This window comes from Ammospiza nelsoni, chromosome 3 (genome assembly GCF_027579445.1).
Source record: "Ammospiza nelsoni isolate bAmmNel1 chromosome 3, bAmmNel1.pri, whole genome shotgun sequence".
Lineage (NCBI taxonomy): Eukaryota > Metazoa > Chordata > Aves > Passeriformes > Passerellidae > Ammospiza > Ammospiza nelsoni.
The window spans coordinates 95,930,732-95,948,611 of NC_080635.1; the positions used below are offsets into that span (position 1 = coordinate 95,930,732).

The window sequence follows — 17,880 nt, forward strand, 5'->3', positions numbered from 1 at the left end:
GAGGCACCCACTCTGCAGGGACACAGACAGGGAAGCTGAGGCTGTGGATGTGCCTGCTCAGAGCTGAGCATGCCAAAGAGACATCAGAGACCATCAAAACATCCAGTCTTATGTCTGCAAAGAGGTACAGGGTGCAGCCTCCAGCTTTCAGGACAGAAGGTTTGCCAATACTGCCTTCCTTGGCACAGAGGCATGGCCACCACACAATGGTGAGTATGGAGTCAGAGATCCTCTGGTGGGCATCCACATCACTCTCCTCCCTCAGAGCTACACTTGAAGAAGGGTAAAACCTGCACAGCAATTTAGAAAGAAAACAAAAGCACAGTTTGTTTCCTCAAAGCATCACTGACAGTAAAATAACAGGTCAAGAATCAATCCTTTTTCTCTGCCCTTTATGTCCCAATAGCAATTGCCCAGCAAGTCTCCCATCTCCACAACTAATTTTAATCAAAGGAGGGGAAAGACACCTTTTATTTCTCAGCAGTGCCATGAAATCAAGGCAAAGGATGGAAAGAACACCCTGGAAGGACTCTGAGCAGCATTGGCCATGGTTTGATGGGAAGAACTGAGAGCACCTACTCGGTGGAAACTGCATCTCCAAGGGGACAGTAGATTCCTCCCTGCATCCACTAAATGCCATCCTGAGATACCTGTCACTGCATGAGGAACACAACCTGGCAGGTATGGTCATCAAAGTTGGTACCCCTGGGCATCTAAAACCACTGCATGCAAAGACTAGTTAGTTAAAGGTTGCAGTTTTTAGTGCCTCATAGCATAAAATATCTTTCTATTTTTCTCTTGCTTTCATGTTCCAGGCAGAAATAAAGACAAGACGAAGAAACTGCTCAGTTCAAGAACCATATGAAATGAAAACTAGAGTAGGGAAGGAAAATAAGTTGTCTTAAAAGTCTGGGGTAAGATAGAGTGGTAGTGCTGATCACCAGGCCTGGGTTCTGCAGGAGGGAAGGAGAGACACACACACATTGAAGCAGGGAACACAAGGACAGTTGGTATGTGCAACAAGTTAGGTCAACCTCACCTCACATCCTCCGTCCCTGCTAGCCTGGTGACAGCAAGGATTACAGGACAACAAAGTGCCATTCATTACTGCTCAGCCAAGGAAAAGCGCAGACTCCTCCAGTTCTGCCCTTCCCATCCTGTTGGTCTTAGCGAGACCACAGGACATGGGAAGGTCTAAGCTCACTTTGTGACACCTAAAAACCAAACCTTGGGCCTTGTAACAAATCCCCAGAGGTTAGAAACCAGATGGCACAAGGCGTCCTTCCTATCTGTCCATGCTACTTGAGCAGATTATTTAGCTTTTCTGTGCTTGGTTTTCTTACCAAAATGGATATAACTACCTTCAGCAATTTCTTTTCATGTTAAAAGTCTTCTCACACAAGAACTGTTGAACAAGCGCAAAATATTGTGGCAAGCTCTGTACACATGAAACCAATACCCGAGGGACAGCCAGTCCTCAAACTTGTGCACAAGCCAGGTTTTCCATTTCAGCAAATATGGACATCATTAACCTACATACGTGAACAGAGGAGACCCTGTCTTAACAAGGGAACTCACCAGAGGCCAAGGACCCGCTTCACACTGGAACAGAAAGAGCAGTTGTTACAGAGGATCTGCTGGGAGGAAACTCACTTATGACTTCAATTTCCCCTGAACTTAACTCCTCCCCTCCTCCTTAGATCACAGCTGTGCATTATGAAATTGTAAAAAGAAGAAAACTCCCCTCCTGCTCTTCTTTAACACTGGTGCAGCCCAGCCCAGTGGAATCACCCTTTCATTTATGCTGCATGTGTGAGACCAGAAGCACAGAAAAATTTAGCAAAGTGTTTCCTTTTGTAGCAAGGCACAAGGTACTTGCCTTTAAATACACACATTACTGAAAGCTAGAGTCCTGTCAAATGACTGCTGACAAGAACTAGGAAATAGTTTTGAAACTGCATTATCAGATTAAAAGTGAAGATTTAGGGTTTCTTTGGATTCACATAGCTGGAATTCCATGAGCACCATCCCTGGAGCCCAAGTTACGCCACAGAAAGCATAGCTGCCTTTCTTATGCTGAACTTAAGGCTTGCAAGGTTGAAGCAAATCTTAGAGCCAACAGTGATGGAAGGAAAACAGGCCACAGATATAAAGGAGCAGGTAGATGTTCACCTTTCTAAGCCATTCTGACATCAACTGACCTACAGATCACGTGTCTAAAGCTCTTCCACACAAGCCAGCGGACGGTGACAGGGAAGTGCTTTTAGGCAGGTTGGATAATGCCCCAAACAAACGGCAAACTCTGCTCATCCTCCTGCTGCATGACAGTCTCTGTCAACAGAAGGGATTTACTCTGACTCCTCTGGGCAGGAAAACAACCCTCACCCAGAGCAAATATGCCAAAGAAATTTCCAGAATCATATTTTCAACATGACAGACATATGTATTTGGGTCATGGTTGGACTCAATGACCTTAAGGATCTTTTCCAACCTATAAGATTCTCTGATTTTACTGTATCAAAATGTATTCTGAAGCCAGAGGACATTCAGAAATGAAACCAGCACCAGAAACTGCTGCTTGAGTCAAGCAAGGATTTGGTAGATGCACAGAAACAGCTTGGATTCCATGTGTCTTGCTGGTGAGTAATCAACTGCCCAGACGATCCAATTGACTCGATCTCGCTCCAATCCACGTTCTGCTCCTGTCAGTTGCAGGACCAGGGCTGATGAGAATCCCACTCCCCCAGCCCACAGCATATGACAGAGCCTCACAGTGCCCAGGCTGAGGTCCATGGGGCAGGTTCCCACATGTCCCCCACCCTCCTCAGCACCCAGCCTTGTCCAGCTGCCTCCCCCAGCTCTGTAGTGAATCTCAGCCCACCTTACATGTGGGAACTGTGATCCATGAACTGGTGAGGCCCTGCTGAAAGCTAAATGATAATTGAGTTCTTCAGCAAGTTTCAAGATAAGCTTTATTTATTTTAAAAGATAAAAACATCTACAGGATGTGGTGTTTGCATTCATTCTCCTGCATAAATTTAAATAATTCATGTGGCATAGCCAAATGTCTCCTTCTGGCTGACACCACACTGAGACACCAGCCTGTGCACAGTCACTGCACAGCTATGAACACAAGCCCTGAACTCAATGGAACACACTTTTCAGCTCCAATCCTCTTGTGCTGCCATGAGCTTTGCATGGTAACATTTCTTATTCATTTCAGAAGAACTAAACACTGTCCTTTACAAGATACAGATTTTGACTATCCAAAGTCTTCCAGATGAGTGGAATTTCAAAAGCAGTTCTCCTGTCTCTCCGTTTGTATCAGCAAAATCACAGGCTGTATTTAGGTTTCTGAGCATTTACTTTGTGCATTCATCATCTTTGTTCTATGCAATGACACTGCCACAGAACCCAACCACAACTGCTTTGGATCCAGCCAGCATGGGCGTTATCTGGGAAGAGGCTCAGGAGGGGATCTTGCCACAAAGTCTGGCAGGATCAGTGCCATTTTCTACAAAGGTGTTTTAACAAACTTTGTCTCCTCTTCAGAAAACTCTGCTGAAATCTATCTCTGTGAAGTTGCCTTGCCTGAGTACACTTTCCCTGGGAAGTACTCTCCAGATTGAGGCACAGCTTTTAGCTTCTCTGTCTTGCGGTGATTGGTTTTCACAAACCTCAGCAGGTTAACAATAGCAGCTGGTGTGATTCCAGGGATACGGCTGACTGCGCCAATCTGCACATGGAGACAGGAACGAGTTAACTACCACCAAACCTACACACTGCATGGAGCTGGTGAGAATGAGATCAAACCTGTGGGTGCTCCTTTCCCTGATTCACCTCCCTGCCCTTTGAGAAGACAAAAGGGATTTCAGTGCTGCTCAGCCCCGCTGTGGCTGAGTTTCTCACCGTCTGGGGGCGGTTTGCATCCAGCTTCTCCCGCACCTCTGCCGAGAGTGAGGCATCAATGGCAAAGTAATCCAGGTCCTCTGGCAGCTGGAGCGCCTCGTCACGACGCACCTCCTCCATTTCCTGCTGCTGACTGACCACACACCACTCGTAAGCAGCTGTGGTGGTCAGGGGAACAAGAAAGGCAGATACAGATAGATATTCATGTGAAACAAGTCACTTGTACAAAACACAATGAGAAATTTCACTACGGTGGTCAAAAGCTCCTAAGGAAATTTCCAGCCTCATAGACTGTAGAGCCTAATTCACATCACTGCTTTGGAAGAAGTACTACTCTTCAATTTGTTACAGGAATTTAGATACATGGGTTGTTTTTATCTTCTCATCACAACGAAGAATGGCGTATTTGATGGGGCAGTAAGGAGGAAAAAAACCCAAAGAGTGATCCTACTCATAGAGTGAAACATCAGTGCATCAGTGCAAAAAAGGGCTGTGGCTTATGGTAAAAAGTTCACACTCTGATCAGTGTTTTATTTCTCTAAGCAGCAACACACAAACTAGGACAACTACTGTCCCCTTACTGAACAAACATATACAGATCACCATGAGAGAGCCTAATCCTTGTACCCTACCTTCTATTTTCAATCTCTCTGCCAGCTCCCTCCATTGAGCAAGTTTGCCCAGGGGTTCTGGGATAGCCTTTGCCAGAATCTCCATGTTGACATCTTGATACTGAAGGACATCAAAGGCACTGTGAAGAACAAGAGTAAACATTTATGGTAAAAAGGAGTCACACCTATAAGGCAGATTTATGGCTATTCAAACGTACAAAGTTCTTAGCTTAAGCCAGAACAGCAATCTTGGAGTACTGACAGCTTCAGGAAGGATGGACAAATGCTGTGATACCACTAGCCAGATGTGCTAAAGCAAGCATAACCAGAAAGCTCCATGTGTAACACTTACCTGACAGGTGACCTGCGATTGCTACTTATGGGAACTCCTGGTAGTAACTGGGACCATTTGGATATGCTCAACTGAAGCGATTTTAGTGTTGCGATCCCATCCTCTAATGCAGCTCTCATCTTAACCGCTTGCTCATATCGCTGCTGTGACACACACCCAGCTTCTTCAAACCCTGCAGAGACAGGTATCCGTGAGACACAGGTCCGCAGCCAGGCAGGGCCGGTCAGTGCAGGGGCTGGCACGGCAGCACACCTCTGTGAGTGAGCCTGGCGTCGGCGTTGTCGGGCCGCAGGGCCATGCGGAACTCCACGCGGCTGGTGAACATGCGGTAGGGCTCGCTGGTGCCCAGCGCCGTGAGGTCATCGATCAGCACCCCCACGTAGCCCTCGGTGCGGCTGACGGTGAACGGGGGCCTGCCCTGGACACGCAGGCACGCGTTGATCCCGGCAATCACACCCTGCACAGGCAAAACAAACCAAACTCCATCGCTCTCTTCCTAGCAAAAACTGGGCATACCTGCCCCAAAGGCTCACGCGTCAAACCGCGCCCAGGAAAATGCAACAGTCTGTGCCAGTAATCCAGGCTGTTTCCTGCTTGTGACATTCTGAGTGTCTGAAGGGCTTCTTGGCCCCTGCTGGTGTGTCTGGAGACAATTCCCACATTTTCAACTATACCCACTGCACAGTCTCCATGCTGAAACACTTGACAGGACTTTCAATTACTATTGTTATTGCAACTTTAGGGATAGCAACTGCAGATACTTGTACAGACACAAGCAAAAATATCTTAGGCAATCTGAAATCAGGGTGAGGAACAAAAGAAAGAGCATCTCATGAGCACAAAACGGGCCTAGCAAGACTATCACAAAGGCCAAGGTAATATCCCTTTCTGAGTGCTGAATATACAACAGTCAGATTTGCCCACCTGAGCTGCAGCTTCTTCATAGCCTGTTGTGCCATTTATCTGGCCTGCAAAGAAGAGGCGCTGAACAAGACGTGACTCGAGAGAAGTGGTCAGTTGTCGGGGGTCTAAAAAGTCATACTGCACCCCATAGCCTGTGACACACAACAAGACAGATGTTACAGGAGGGACTGTCAAGGCAACCAGTGGAGCAGAACTGCTTATCAATTCTATTTATGACTTCTGAACAAGCAGACTAAAAATCACTGCATTCAGGAATTAGTTTTGCTTCATGTTTCCTTTGTTTTGCTATGCTCTAAACAAAACCTGCTTTTCATTAACCAGTAAATAAATATGACTAATAGATTCAAAACTATTCAGCCCTCACCTGGCTGTAATATCTTGGCTTTTTCCAAGCCTGGGACGGATTTGATCACCTGCTCCTGTAGCTCAGGTGGCAGCGTCATGGACATGCCCTGGGGGTAAATGACATTGGAATCCAAGCCTTCTGGCTCCAGCCACACCTGATGTTCTCGCTCTGGGAAGCGCAGAACCTTTGATTCAAGAGAGGGACAGTACCTGTAACAGTAAACAGCCATGAGCAGCACCTGACATGGAGAAAAAGTTACTTTCCAGAAGTGAAGCAGGAGAGACCCACAGCTCCAAAGAGACTTCCAGCCTGTCCCCTTGACAGCCTTGCATGATGCCACACACTCACCGTGGGCCCCTGGTTGTCTCCCTGACGTGGTTGTTCAGGTGGAGGTTATCGCGGATAATTTGCTGGGCCTTCAGGTTCGTGTGAGTCAGGTAACAGGACAGCTGATCTTCCGGCTGGAACACGCCAAAGCTCGGCCTAAGTTAATCTGGTCATGATACCTTACTCAATCCTTACTCACTAACTCTGTATCCTCACTCAATAACTCCGGTATCTCCAAGACCTTTCCCATGATGGCTGGCTCTCTCTTCTGGGAGGGGTCAGCAGGGCTGTCATGGCCACTGGACAGACTGAACACGAGCGATCTCAGAGCCTGAGCAACATGCCCAAGACCAGACCAAGAACGGGATGGAATCTGGGAGTCTGGAATTTAAGTTCTATCCTATATGCCATATTCCTAACTACAGGATGGATATTCCCATTAAATCAACATTACTGCATTCAAACTGATCAAAGGGAAAAAAAACCCTCTGGAGTTAGAAGAATAAGTGCTGACCCTACAGCTAACAGCCAATTAATGGGTGAAGAAAAAAAATACTCTTGAAGAGGAAAAAACCACAAAACTCTGCAATTAACATGAAAAATTCGAAGTTTGGAAAAAACCTCACCATGTGAAGTAAAGTATTTCACTGATATTTCTGAAAAAGAGTCAACAGACTCACATTCAAAACTGTGACAATGTAGCACCAAACTCTTCAAAACTGCCACTGAATTATATATTAGTTAGAACAAAAGTCTTGTGATTTTATGTGGTTTTGATTTAGATCTGTGTTGGCTGAGTGTCAGTACAAAACCCTGAGAAATCATCTCGCTGCACTTGGGGAAAGGAACTCCATGGACCCATAACCCTCAGAGAACTTAATCAACAGTTGAAGACCAAACTTCAATAAAGAATTGGTCAATGGTTGTCATATAACTTGGAGATGAATTAGATACCAAAGACAAGAAAGCTGTCTTGAAAAAGTTAATACATTGCAGGTGTGGTAAGGGAACCACTTCAAAGGCCTGTACACTCCAGAAACTTAATCAATAGTAATTGTCTAACCAGGACAGCAAATTTAATAAAGTACTGTTTAGCTGGATAAAACCTGGGTTATCCATTAAACAAAGACAGATGAGATGCTCTGGTAGTAATAAAAGAAACAGAACACCTATACCATGATGCAATAAATTGGCCAGACTTCTGAGAGCATCTATAAAAAATCCTGCATGTTATAGCATATATAAATGTCTGAAAATTGTTGTTTCTTTCAACATGTTTACGGAGAATAAATTCCTCATATGTTCTCAATTTTGACTCAAAATTGTTATTAGGAATGTTTGTCTAACAACTTTTTGCTGTTAGATTTAAAACACTTTGTATGAAAACCTCTCCTACATATACCAAGGCCTTCAACTGATACTACTTTTGCCACATCCTGATTGTAAAAGGTTATTGCAATTCCTCTAACTTCCAGAGCAAATTAACTCCTGATACTTAACTCTGTGCTGTTTAATTACATTATACAAAAGCAGCCAATGTTCCAAGATTTTCTTCAGAAAATTGAACCTCTTCTGCTTTTAAGTTACTGTTAACCTGCCACCTCTCAGCTCTGTGGATAAATCCATCCTTTCTTAGTCAATACTACAAATTATCTCTAATTTCAACAGTTTAACCTTATTCCAGAGCTAAGATAAGAAGCCAGACACAGTAAATCTCTACAATACAGGCATAATACTGGAAGATTTTGTAAAACCAGCACATGAAGAATACTAGCAGCAGTATCACATTCCACAAAACTCTTGACTCCACAGGTAAAGAAAGTTCAGTTCTCAAGTGGAGAAATGAGAGTGAAAAGGTATTTGCTTTCAAAAGAACACAAGTAACTTCTGTCTCGCATTGAGAGTGCTCAAAAACGTAACACCTCCAGTGCAAATACATCCCAGCTGCCTTTCCCAGCCCTGACTCCCTGGCTGATGATGAGCACGATATTCCCAGAACCACTTCCCACCCGGCTCCATGTGCACCTGATGGGTGGGATGTGCTACCCCACCTTGATCCACACGGCCTCGCTGAGGAAGCTGAAGGGCACTGGAGGGTTGTCAGCCGCACGTTCCTCCAGACCAGCGAAGTCAATCGTATCCTTGGCCAGCCGGGGCGGTGTCCCAGTCTTCAGCCTGCCCACAGCAAAGCCCAGCCTCTCCAGAGTGTGGGCCAGCCCGATGGCTGGCTGGTCCCCCAGCCGCCCCGCCGGGTGCGTCTCCAGGCCGATGTGGATCTCACCCCTCAGAAACGTACCGGTGGTCAGGATAACGCTCCCGGCACGGACTGTGCTCCCATCCCCTGGAACAGCACGTTTTCAGAGACGTGCACAGTTTAGTAGCAACAAAGCCCTGGAATTCTGGTGCTTCTGCCTGAAGGGAGAACTAGAGACTACCAGTGCTCACTGGGGGTTTATTTGTTTTTATTATAAAATAATACCAGCTTCTCCATAATAAAAACATCAATAGTAATAACTACAATAAACAGCATGTAATTATTTCTGTATATTTATTTATTAAGTAAGCAAGTTATTCTTAAAAAACAAAACCACTCCTGAGAAAACCTCATATCCAGGCCTTTACTTTGGAAAGCTTGTTTATTATAACAGCAAGGGGTAATGAAGTACAAGCCTGTTATTAAGAGGACCCCACGGTCCTGTAACACTGAGGGCAGCATACACCATTTACCAAATAAAACCTCAAAACACAGCATGGAATTCAGTATCACTAGCCTGAAGAAAATTAACTTAGTTCATGTCCCAGTACACTACTAATCCAGGTATTTTTGACATTGTATTACTTTGTATTACACGTATTAACCTGGTTTATTTCACTTTACCTAAACCAGCTCTGTTGGCTAATTAATCTTTCTCTCTAATGAATCAGAATAGGATAAATTCATCTTTCTCATCAGTGAATCAGAAATATTTACCCCAAAGGCTAGTTCTCAGTGTGGAGTAACTGAAGGCACTTAGTGAGTTACCAGCACATACCCAGAACAACTCCTGTGACTTGGCACTTCCCGGGATGGCCTGGTTCTGGCTCAGTCAAGAGAAGATCCTCCACAGATGCCTCACGAACTGTCAACAGTGGTGTGTTAAGGATTTCTTTCTGTCATGAAAGGAGTTACTGCAAAAATCTAGGAAGTTATGAGACATATGGGCAATCCCAAACCCTGCTGATTTCTGAAACATCTATTACCCACTTCCGTTCTTAGCAGGTCATTTGGCAGACACTCAGTTACGGTACTATCCTGATTTTTCAGGTAGAAGTTTTCACTCATGTAAAGTTTAAGCTCAAATAAACTAATTGGTCATGAAGCCTGACCTGTATCTAAAACACTAGAGAATTTTTCAAACTGTGCTGAGCTCCAACAACTTACACTGCATCCAAGTACCAAACAGAAAAGTATCTAGGTTTGATCGGTAAATAATGAAAAACAAAACATAGCCCCTTTCCTCGTAATCCTCGGTGGTGCATCCCGCCTCAGAACACCCGGGAGCGGGCTCCTCACCTGCATGTTCTCCTTGTAGAGGCCGCGGTCGATCTGCGCGCGGAGGCCCCACACGGCCGGGCCCTTGCAGCGGTTCAGCACCTTATAGTGAACGCCGGAGCGGTCGCACACGCGGCCGCACAGCCCGTCCAGGGCGTCCACTTCCCGCATGAGGTGCCCCTTCCCGATGCCGCCGAAGGACGGGTTGCAGGACATTTCCCCTGGGTAATGACACAGGGACACCCTCAGCACCGCGCAAAGGCCCCCGCGACCTCCCCGGCTCAGCGCCGCTCCCCACGCCGGGAGACCCGAGGCGCCCGCGGTAGCTTCCCCCGCCCTCCCCGGGCACCCGCGGCGGTACCGATGGTGCCGATCCTGTGTGTGAGCAGCAGCGTGCAGGCCCCGCCGCGAGCGGCCGCCGCCGCCGCCTCAGTGCCCGCATGGCCCCCGCCGATCACCACCACCTCGTAGCGCGGCGCTGCCGCCGCCCCGACCTCGCTACCCGCCCGGCGGTGCCCGGGGCGAGGCGCCGGGGGCAGCGGCAGGCAGCGGCAGCGGCTCCGCAGGAACATGGCGGCTGGGCCGGGAGCGCCGCCGCGGCTCCTCCGGCCCGGAGCGAGAGGCGGGGCCTGCGGGAGCGGCGGCCCGGGCGCCTCCCCGCGGCCACCCGTCCCGGCTCCCCGTGCGGCTGGAAAAGCCGGGCGGCGCCGGTGCTCACGTGTCCTCGCCCCGCGGCCGGGCGGGCGGAGCCGCCCAGGAGCGGGAAAACGCTCCCGTCGGATTGGAGGCAGACCGCAGCTTCACTGTTGCTGCCGGAGCTATCCTGTGCCCGGGCTGAAGTTGGCACGCCGGGCTACGTCTTGCCTCCGCCCCGCTCGGCGGGTTTCGTTTCCTAGGGGAGGCGCGCTTCTTGGAAGAGGAACTCGCCCGAAGCCAGAGGCGGGAACCTCGTTGCTCGCGGGGCCGCGCTCGCCGTGTTGCCGGTGCGGAGAGGGAGCAGCGGCCATGGACGCCCCGGGTGGCAGAGGGGCGAGGGCCAGGCGGGGGACGCGTTCCACAGCTCCGCGGAGCCGGGGCAGGGAGAAGGGCGCAGCCCGAAGCCCCTCGCGGGGCCGCGTCGCGGGTGAAGGCTCGAGCGCCATCGCGACCCTCCGGACACCGCGCACGGACGGAGCCCCGGCCCGGGGCGGGCGCTCGGCGCGGCGAGCCCCCGCTGCCCGGGAGCCGCCAGCGCGCGGGGCGGCGGGAGGCGCAGAGGCGCCCCCCGTCCCGCGGAGCAGGGCACCGGCCGCCAGAGTCCCCGCGGCCCCGGGGAGCGACGCGGCTGTGCCCGACGGGGCGGTCGCTGCCGCCGGCCGTCGCCCCCCGCCGGCGGCAGACGCCTTGCGGCTCCGGGAGGTGCTGTCGCGGCTCAGCCTGCTCCGCGAAGACGTGTCCGAGGCTTCGACACTGGTGAACACGGTGGTCCGGCACCTGGTCCAGGCCATCCGCGACAGGGAGAGCTGCTTCAGCTCCATGGAGCAGCAGAGCGCCGGCAGCTACTACGAGCGCGTCAAGGTGGGTGCCGGGGCGGAGGCAGCGCTCTCCCGCCGGGCGGCGGGCGGGAACGCGGGCCGGCCGCGGAGGGCCGCTCCTAGCTGGCATCTCCCGCCGAGCAAGGCTCTGTGGATGTAACTGCATCGCTAAGGATAGCTCTGTGAAGTAATCACACTGCATTACAAAATGATCAGTAACCTGCTGAATGGTGCTACGTGCACCGAGTCAGAGACGCTACCTGAACGGTTCAGGCTGCAGCAAGCCTTGTGCTCGCACAGCACGCAGGTGAGCTCGGCATACAACACAATCCGTCAGGTATAGCACTGCACGAGAAGCCCTGGGCCAGGTTTTAGTTCATACTTTTTTCAAAAATCAGGAGTTATGGATACAAATTGAAAGAAGAAAAATTTAGATTAGATATTAGAAAGAATTTTTTTACTGTGAAGGTGGTGGGACAGTGGTACAGAGTGTCTGAGGAGATTGTGGATGCTCCAAACCTGGCAGTGTTGAAGGCCAGGTTGAGTAAGGTCTTAAGCAACCTGGTCTAGTGGAAGGTATCCCTGCCCAGGGTAGGATGAGTCAGGACTAGCTTTATCTCTAAGGTCCATTCCAACTCCTTCACCTTCTGTGATTAACCACTACCTTTTTTCTGTCTAAAACTAGCTTCAGACCTAGCAGTGCATTTTTTTCCTCACATCCAAAGTGCAAAAGGATGTCTGAGCATACTTATACATTAATTATTTAGAACAGCTTAAGAATCTTAAAACTATCTTAAAAATTAATAAGTTGGAGAGCTGGGAAGTGAGCTGCAAATTGCTATTTTCCACCCCATTGCACAGTAATCTTGCAATACCACAGAAATAAGCTCATATTTCACATCAGACACCAAGGTAGATGAAACCACAACTGGTATAAAAATCTCAGGAGAATAAAACCTAAGTTGCACATTTTCTGTTCTATTCTTACATTTGCAGATATCTGAACCAAATGAGTTTGACATCATGCTTGTAATCCCTATAAAACAGAATGCAAATGATTCTACAAGGCTTCAGCTGGATGAGTCTGATGATACTGGAGCCTATTATTATGTATCATTCAAAAGGGGTCCAATAGAAAGGGGTTGGTTGAAGTTCTTAGAGGAAGATGGAAAATTATCAGCCTCTAAAATGATTCAAGCACTAAGAGACATTATTAAACAGGAAGTAAGAAACATTAGAGGTGAGTACTGAGAGAACAAACTTCATCAGGAAGTGGTACAAACGCAGTTACATTGTGCATATGTGTTGCCCCAGCATTAAGAACACACATTTTCCTGCCAGTCTCATTGTGCCAATGGAGCTGTAACCCCTCCTGTCCCCAGTATCTCAAGCTGGCTCTTGTGTTAATAATCACAAAAACACATAGGTAACTTGTTACATTATTAACTCCACTATGCATATTTTCTGTATGAAAATAATAAACGTTAAGGGATGCATGCTTACTATTTCCTACATAACCTATACATCTTGTACCTATCTGGAGTATACAAAGAGCCATTTGCTGAAGTAGTAGCAAAACAAGGAGCTTTCTTTTATACAGCACCTGCATTTTCTTTTATACAGTACCTAGTCTTTTTTATGGATCAGCACAGAAACTGCATCCCAGTTGTTTTTATAATTATTTTAAATATATTCTATATATATATTTATATAATTATATTAAAATAACCCCAGTTAGGGTTATTTTTTCCCAAAACCTTCAGAAATATTGTGGCCAGATCTCCTCACTGTGTGTCTTCAACAGGGAAGCAATTAAATGAAAAACATTATTATATTTTTAATTCTTAGACAGTAAATCAAGTAAACACAGTAGTGTTCCCTGTTTCATAGAACTCTTCAGTAGACCTTCTCAATGTTTCAACATCCTATAGGATAAAGAACCATTGACTGAACCCAGGTATTTCTTTTGATTGCCTATGAGCTCTTTAGTAAAAACTGTAACATTCTTAAAAAACAGTTTTCATCTTACTAATCTATCTAGCTAGCTATTTGTCCATCTAACATGAAATATCACTTTCTTTTTTACTAGGTATGGAAGTCACTGTGGCAAGGAAGAAGGCTGGAAGCCCTGCAATAACTCTTCAGATCAAAAAACCTCCATTAGAAATATCAGTGGACATCATCTTGACTTTGAAGGCTCAGCAGAGCTGGCCCCCCAGCACACAGGCTGGCCTCAAAATTGAACAGTGGCTGGGAACAAAAAAGAGGAGGGATTTCAGATTAACACCAATTTATTTAGTAGCCAAGCAAAACAAAAGAGAAAAAGTTTTAAGAGGTACCTCAAATATGGACAATAGTAAGTTATAAAATGTCTTCTCTACAACTTGATCACTTACAAGTGCTATAGAAAGGGTATCCAGATCATGTTCAGTATTCCATCTTCGAGACACCTCATCCTGGATATTTCCAGCTCAGACAACTGAAATCCCTCTTTAAAGCAGCAGATTTGTGGTACTGCTTGTCCTGTACTGAAATGTAAATACAAGCCCATTCTGCCAGGCTGCGCACTAACCATTACTAAGAGCATTATATTAAATCCACTCCAGCCAGACACATGGATATGAGCCTTCCCTTGTGCTAGTACTGTGCTTAACAGCAGCTTGTGCTCTCTTGTAAGGAAATTAGAAGAAAGTTGCTAAAAATGCAGGGAACTTCCCCATACATAAGATTGCGTCCACAAATCAGATACTTCTGCAGGAAGCAAACTGTTTTCTATCAAGATACATTGTTTCTCACTGAACGCTGGTATGGCTACAACATTTTTTCCTCCAGACCACTGTCACATTGAGCCTCCTTTAGTTTGCAGAAACATTCTGACTTGTGCATTATGGTAACTGATCCTTTCAGCATAAGATTTCAAGCATTCTGGTACCACTTTAATTAGCATGGCCATGTTATCAAAGCCCAGTACAGAAGTACTGATTTATTTGGCAATTTCTTCCTGTGCAAATTAAATGCAAAGAGTAACTGAGCCAAACAAGCAAGGCAAACTGTAATTCATGAAAAGAAGACAAAAGTGATTGTCGGTATTAGAAACAGGGCATTGAGCTATATTAGCAATTATTTTCAGAAGCATGAGCAGAAGAACAAAAATGCTTTAGAACAGTCATCTTACATGAGCTCACTAACCTATTACGTGCAAAAGAAAACACAACAGCAGAAATTAAAAGGCTGTAGATTTCTGTGAATAATGCAGTTCTCTAAATCATGTTCAGCAAATCCAGGGACATTCAGAACTAAGCCTAATTTTAAAGTAAATCCAAACATTCTTAGGAATTTAAAGCATCCAAACTATTATGTCCTATATTAATTACATTCCAATTGTGTTTGTGAAGCAGCTGGAGAGTTAAGGAGGAACTAACTGCACTCACTGAATTATGTTTTTTTTTAGTAGGTGCAAAAAAATTGTGGGTATTTAAGTCAATTACAAAACTGGGGTTTTTTTCTAGCTACAAAGGTGATGCTTAGTGCTGTGTAACTATTTAACAGTCTTGTGCTTGACTTCAGGGAACACCTGGCGACTCTCCTTCTCACATATTGAAAAGGATATGATAAAGAACCATGGCAACTCAAAGACATGCTGTGAATCCAATGGACCAAAGTGCTGTAGGTTGGTATTTCACAGGAATATTTTACTTTAAGCCTGTGTGAGCTGAGCTAGCACTAACACTGTTTCAGTTTAGCACTTAAGAATGTGATCTAACAGTAATTACTCATAATAGGAAGCAAGAGTCTTTAAGGCATAATTGTTCTACAGCAATACAACACTGCATGTTCTTGCTGAATGTCTGGCTTGCGTTTACCTAATGAAAGGTGGAAACAATCACATTGCTGGTTTAGACTCCAGACTTGTTTTAGAATGCAAAAAGATGTGCCTTGTTCAATTATCTTTCCCAAGTTCAGTCCTGTTTTAAAAAAAAGCTTTAAAAAGTGATTGACTCCACTTTCTGAGCAAAATTTCCCTTCATATCAAGGCAATTTCTAAAATGATGGTGAGAACACTGCTGAATGTGAGAGCAAGATGAATAAATGATTTTTCACTTCCATGAGAACTGTTTTCCAGATTTTTTCAACAAGGAAGAACAAAACCCACATGAGATACAAAACCTCCTTAACAAGTAAACCAAGAAGTTGGTTTGCCAATTACGTCTTGTACTGAATCAAGAAAGCAACAAGAGAATTAATGCATAACTGTGTTTAAATATCTGATCTACATATTTAGAACTATGGAGAAGATACCTAATATATATTTTTTTTTTTAACAGGAAAGGTTGTCTTAAGCTGCTGAAGTTTCTTCTAGAGCAACTTAAAAGGAAATATCCAAAAGAATTGGAAAAATTCTGTTCCTATCATGTCAAAACTGCTTTTCTCCACTCCTGTGTCATGTGGCCAAATGACACAGACTGGTACTTGGGAAACTTGGATCATTCCTTTCAGCAATGTTTGGGATTTTTTGTGGATTGCCTGCAAAAGTCTCAGCTGACTCACTTTTTTATTCCCCAATACAACTTACTCAGCCAAGAAGATAAGGCAAGACATCATTTCCTTTCAAGAAAAATAAGTTATGAATTGAACAATGGTTTCCCAGTATTTCATGAGAATTATTAAGAACACTGTTCACAACAGATATCTAATCACGTTGACTTTACATATGTGAAACAAAAAACTCTGCAATATACATGACTCTTCAGTAGTCTGTACTACAAAACCCAAAACAAAATAAAACGAAGACCACTAAGAGAAAAATCTATACTTCAGTCACACTGCTTAGCCATAACCTTAAAAGAAATGTTTTAAGTAATATTTACCTTGCCTATCCAAATGTAGATGTCGCCTGCAAAACATCGTCAAGGTATACTAAGAACATAGAGAAGAATTTGCAATAGGTAATTTCCCACATGCAATTTCTGTGTTTCTGTGAATACAAAGGCATCAAAGACTGCATAAAGGAAAAACCGACAATTTTATTTAAAATTAGGATCCACTGCAGAATATCCAAAATACACTCCTACTTTCAAAAGAAAAAAAAGTCCATGGAGTTACTTTGACATTAACCAGAAAAACTTCTCCAGATTACCCGGGTGGATATGAAGATCTTTTGCAGAAGACAATCACCAGCAATAGTTACCAGAGAGAGAATATTTTACCTGAATAATATGAAGTTGCTGAAGTAACTTATCCTTTCTGAGTCTTAGAATTACTTTAGAAATCAGTCTTTTCATTGGGCTTTGGATAGGAAACAATCATTACCTAATATGCTGCAACAGAGTAATGGTTTTCTGCCAATGAGCATTTATTTGTATGATAATCATGTAGAAAGAAATGCATCTTTCAACCTGTATCAAAGAAGAAGACTCTTGATATAAAAGGTTTCCAAAACCAAAATGCAGCATGAACTGGACACTCCTGAAACTGAAGTTCATATCAATTTTTCTCATATTGAAGAAATGTGTGTTAGGAAAAAAACTTTTAATAATTCCTATTACTAAAATTGTGCAGGTGAGAAGTACACAGCATTTGAGAACTGCTGTGCTGCAAATAAATACATCTTTTGCTTCTACTTATAGAAGCCATGGGAAGTCCTTATTTTTCGCCTACTTTTTGAAGGCAAAATAACCTATTGGATTGAATAATGCCCAGATTTACCTCAATTATGAGCAAATTAAGAGGAAAGAATATTGACAGAGTAATTTTACTAAAATATTCTCATTTTACTGAATTTTGTTTATTAGTTTTTATTTATTCATATGACACATAAATTAACACAAGTTCAGACCAAGCATCAAATGCAGGAATGACTCCTTCCCATATAAATTTCAAAGAGTAAAAAAAACCAACATGCCCCATTATCACTGGGAGTCTGTGTGACAGAACCTGACATCCAAATGTAAATTGTGAATCAATTTTATCTGGAAGCAATAAAAGCTGACCCTCAAATGTATTTTTTTTTCCATGACTTTGTTAACATTGCTCTAGTAAATTCTGGTTTCATTCCTTAAGCGAGAATATTACATCCACAAAAACCAAAAGTGGCTTTTCTTCCCCAGTTAGCCACAAACAAGTACTTCCTGTCATGTTCTCCTCCATTATAGGAAAATGCCTCTCTCAAAAAATCTTGAAATACAAGTCTTAACAAAAATTACTACCAATGTTAAGTTTTAAAATAAGAATAAAGAAAACTTGCTTTAGCAAACATAAGGAACAGCAAACAGAGCAGTTTTCATTATCCTGAGAAATCCTGCATGCCAGCAACATATCAAGGCAAAGGTACAGCATTTTGAAACTACATTGACAAACATTGTTTA

General features: G+C 44.8%; 2 protein-coding genes across 2 annotated transcripts; one reads left to right on the plus strand and one right to left on the minus strand.

The window, feature by feature from the left end:
• Positions 1–2,946: 2,946 nt before the first annotated feature.
• MTO1 (mitochondrial tRNA translation optimization 1) lies at positions 2,947–10,590 on the minus strand. The gene is made up of 12 exons (XM_059469245.1): positions 10,363–10,590; positions 10,023–10,222; positions 9,502–9,619; positions 8,521–8,810; positions 6,491–6,603; positions 6,161–6,351; positions 5,797–5,927; positions 5,125–5,329; positions 4,873–5,044; positions 4,542–4,660; positions 3,910–4,067; positions 2,947–3,736 (listed from the first exon to the last, which is right to left on the minus strand). Exons 1-12 carry the CDS (start codon positions 10,571–10,573, stop codon positions 3,569–3,571), a joined length of 2,076 nt encoding a protein of 691 aa, XP_059325228.1. The 5' UTR covers positions 10,574–10,590; the 3' UTR covers positions 2,947–3,568.
• Positions 10,591–11,006: 416 nt separating this feature from the next.
• On the plus strand, positions 11,007–16,620 carry CGAS (cyclic GMP-AMP synthase). Its single transcript, XM_059469593.1, has 5 exons — positions 11,007–11,558; positions 12,512–12,755; positions 13,605–13,871; positions 15,083–15,185; positions 15,841–16,620. Exons 1-5 carry the CDS (start codon positions 11,007–11,009, stop codon positions 16,181–16,183), a joined length of 1,509 nt encoding a protein of 502 aa, XP_059325576.1. The 3' UTR covers positions 16,184–16,620.
• Positions 16,621–17,880: the final 1,260 nt, after the last annotated feature.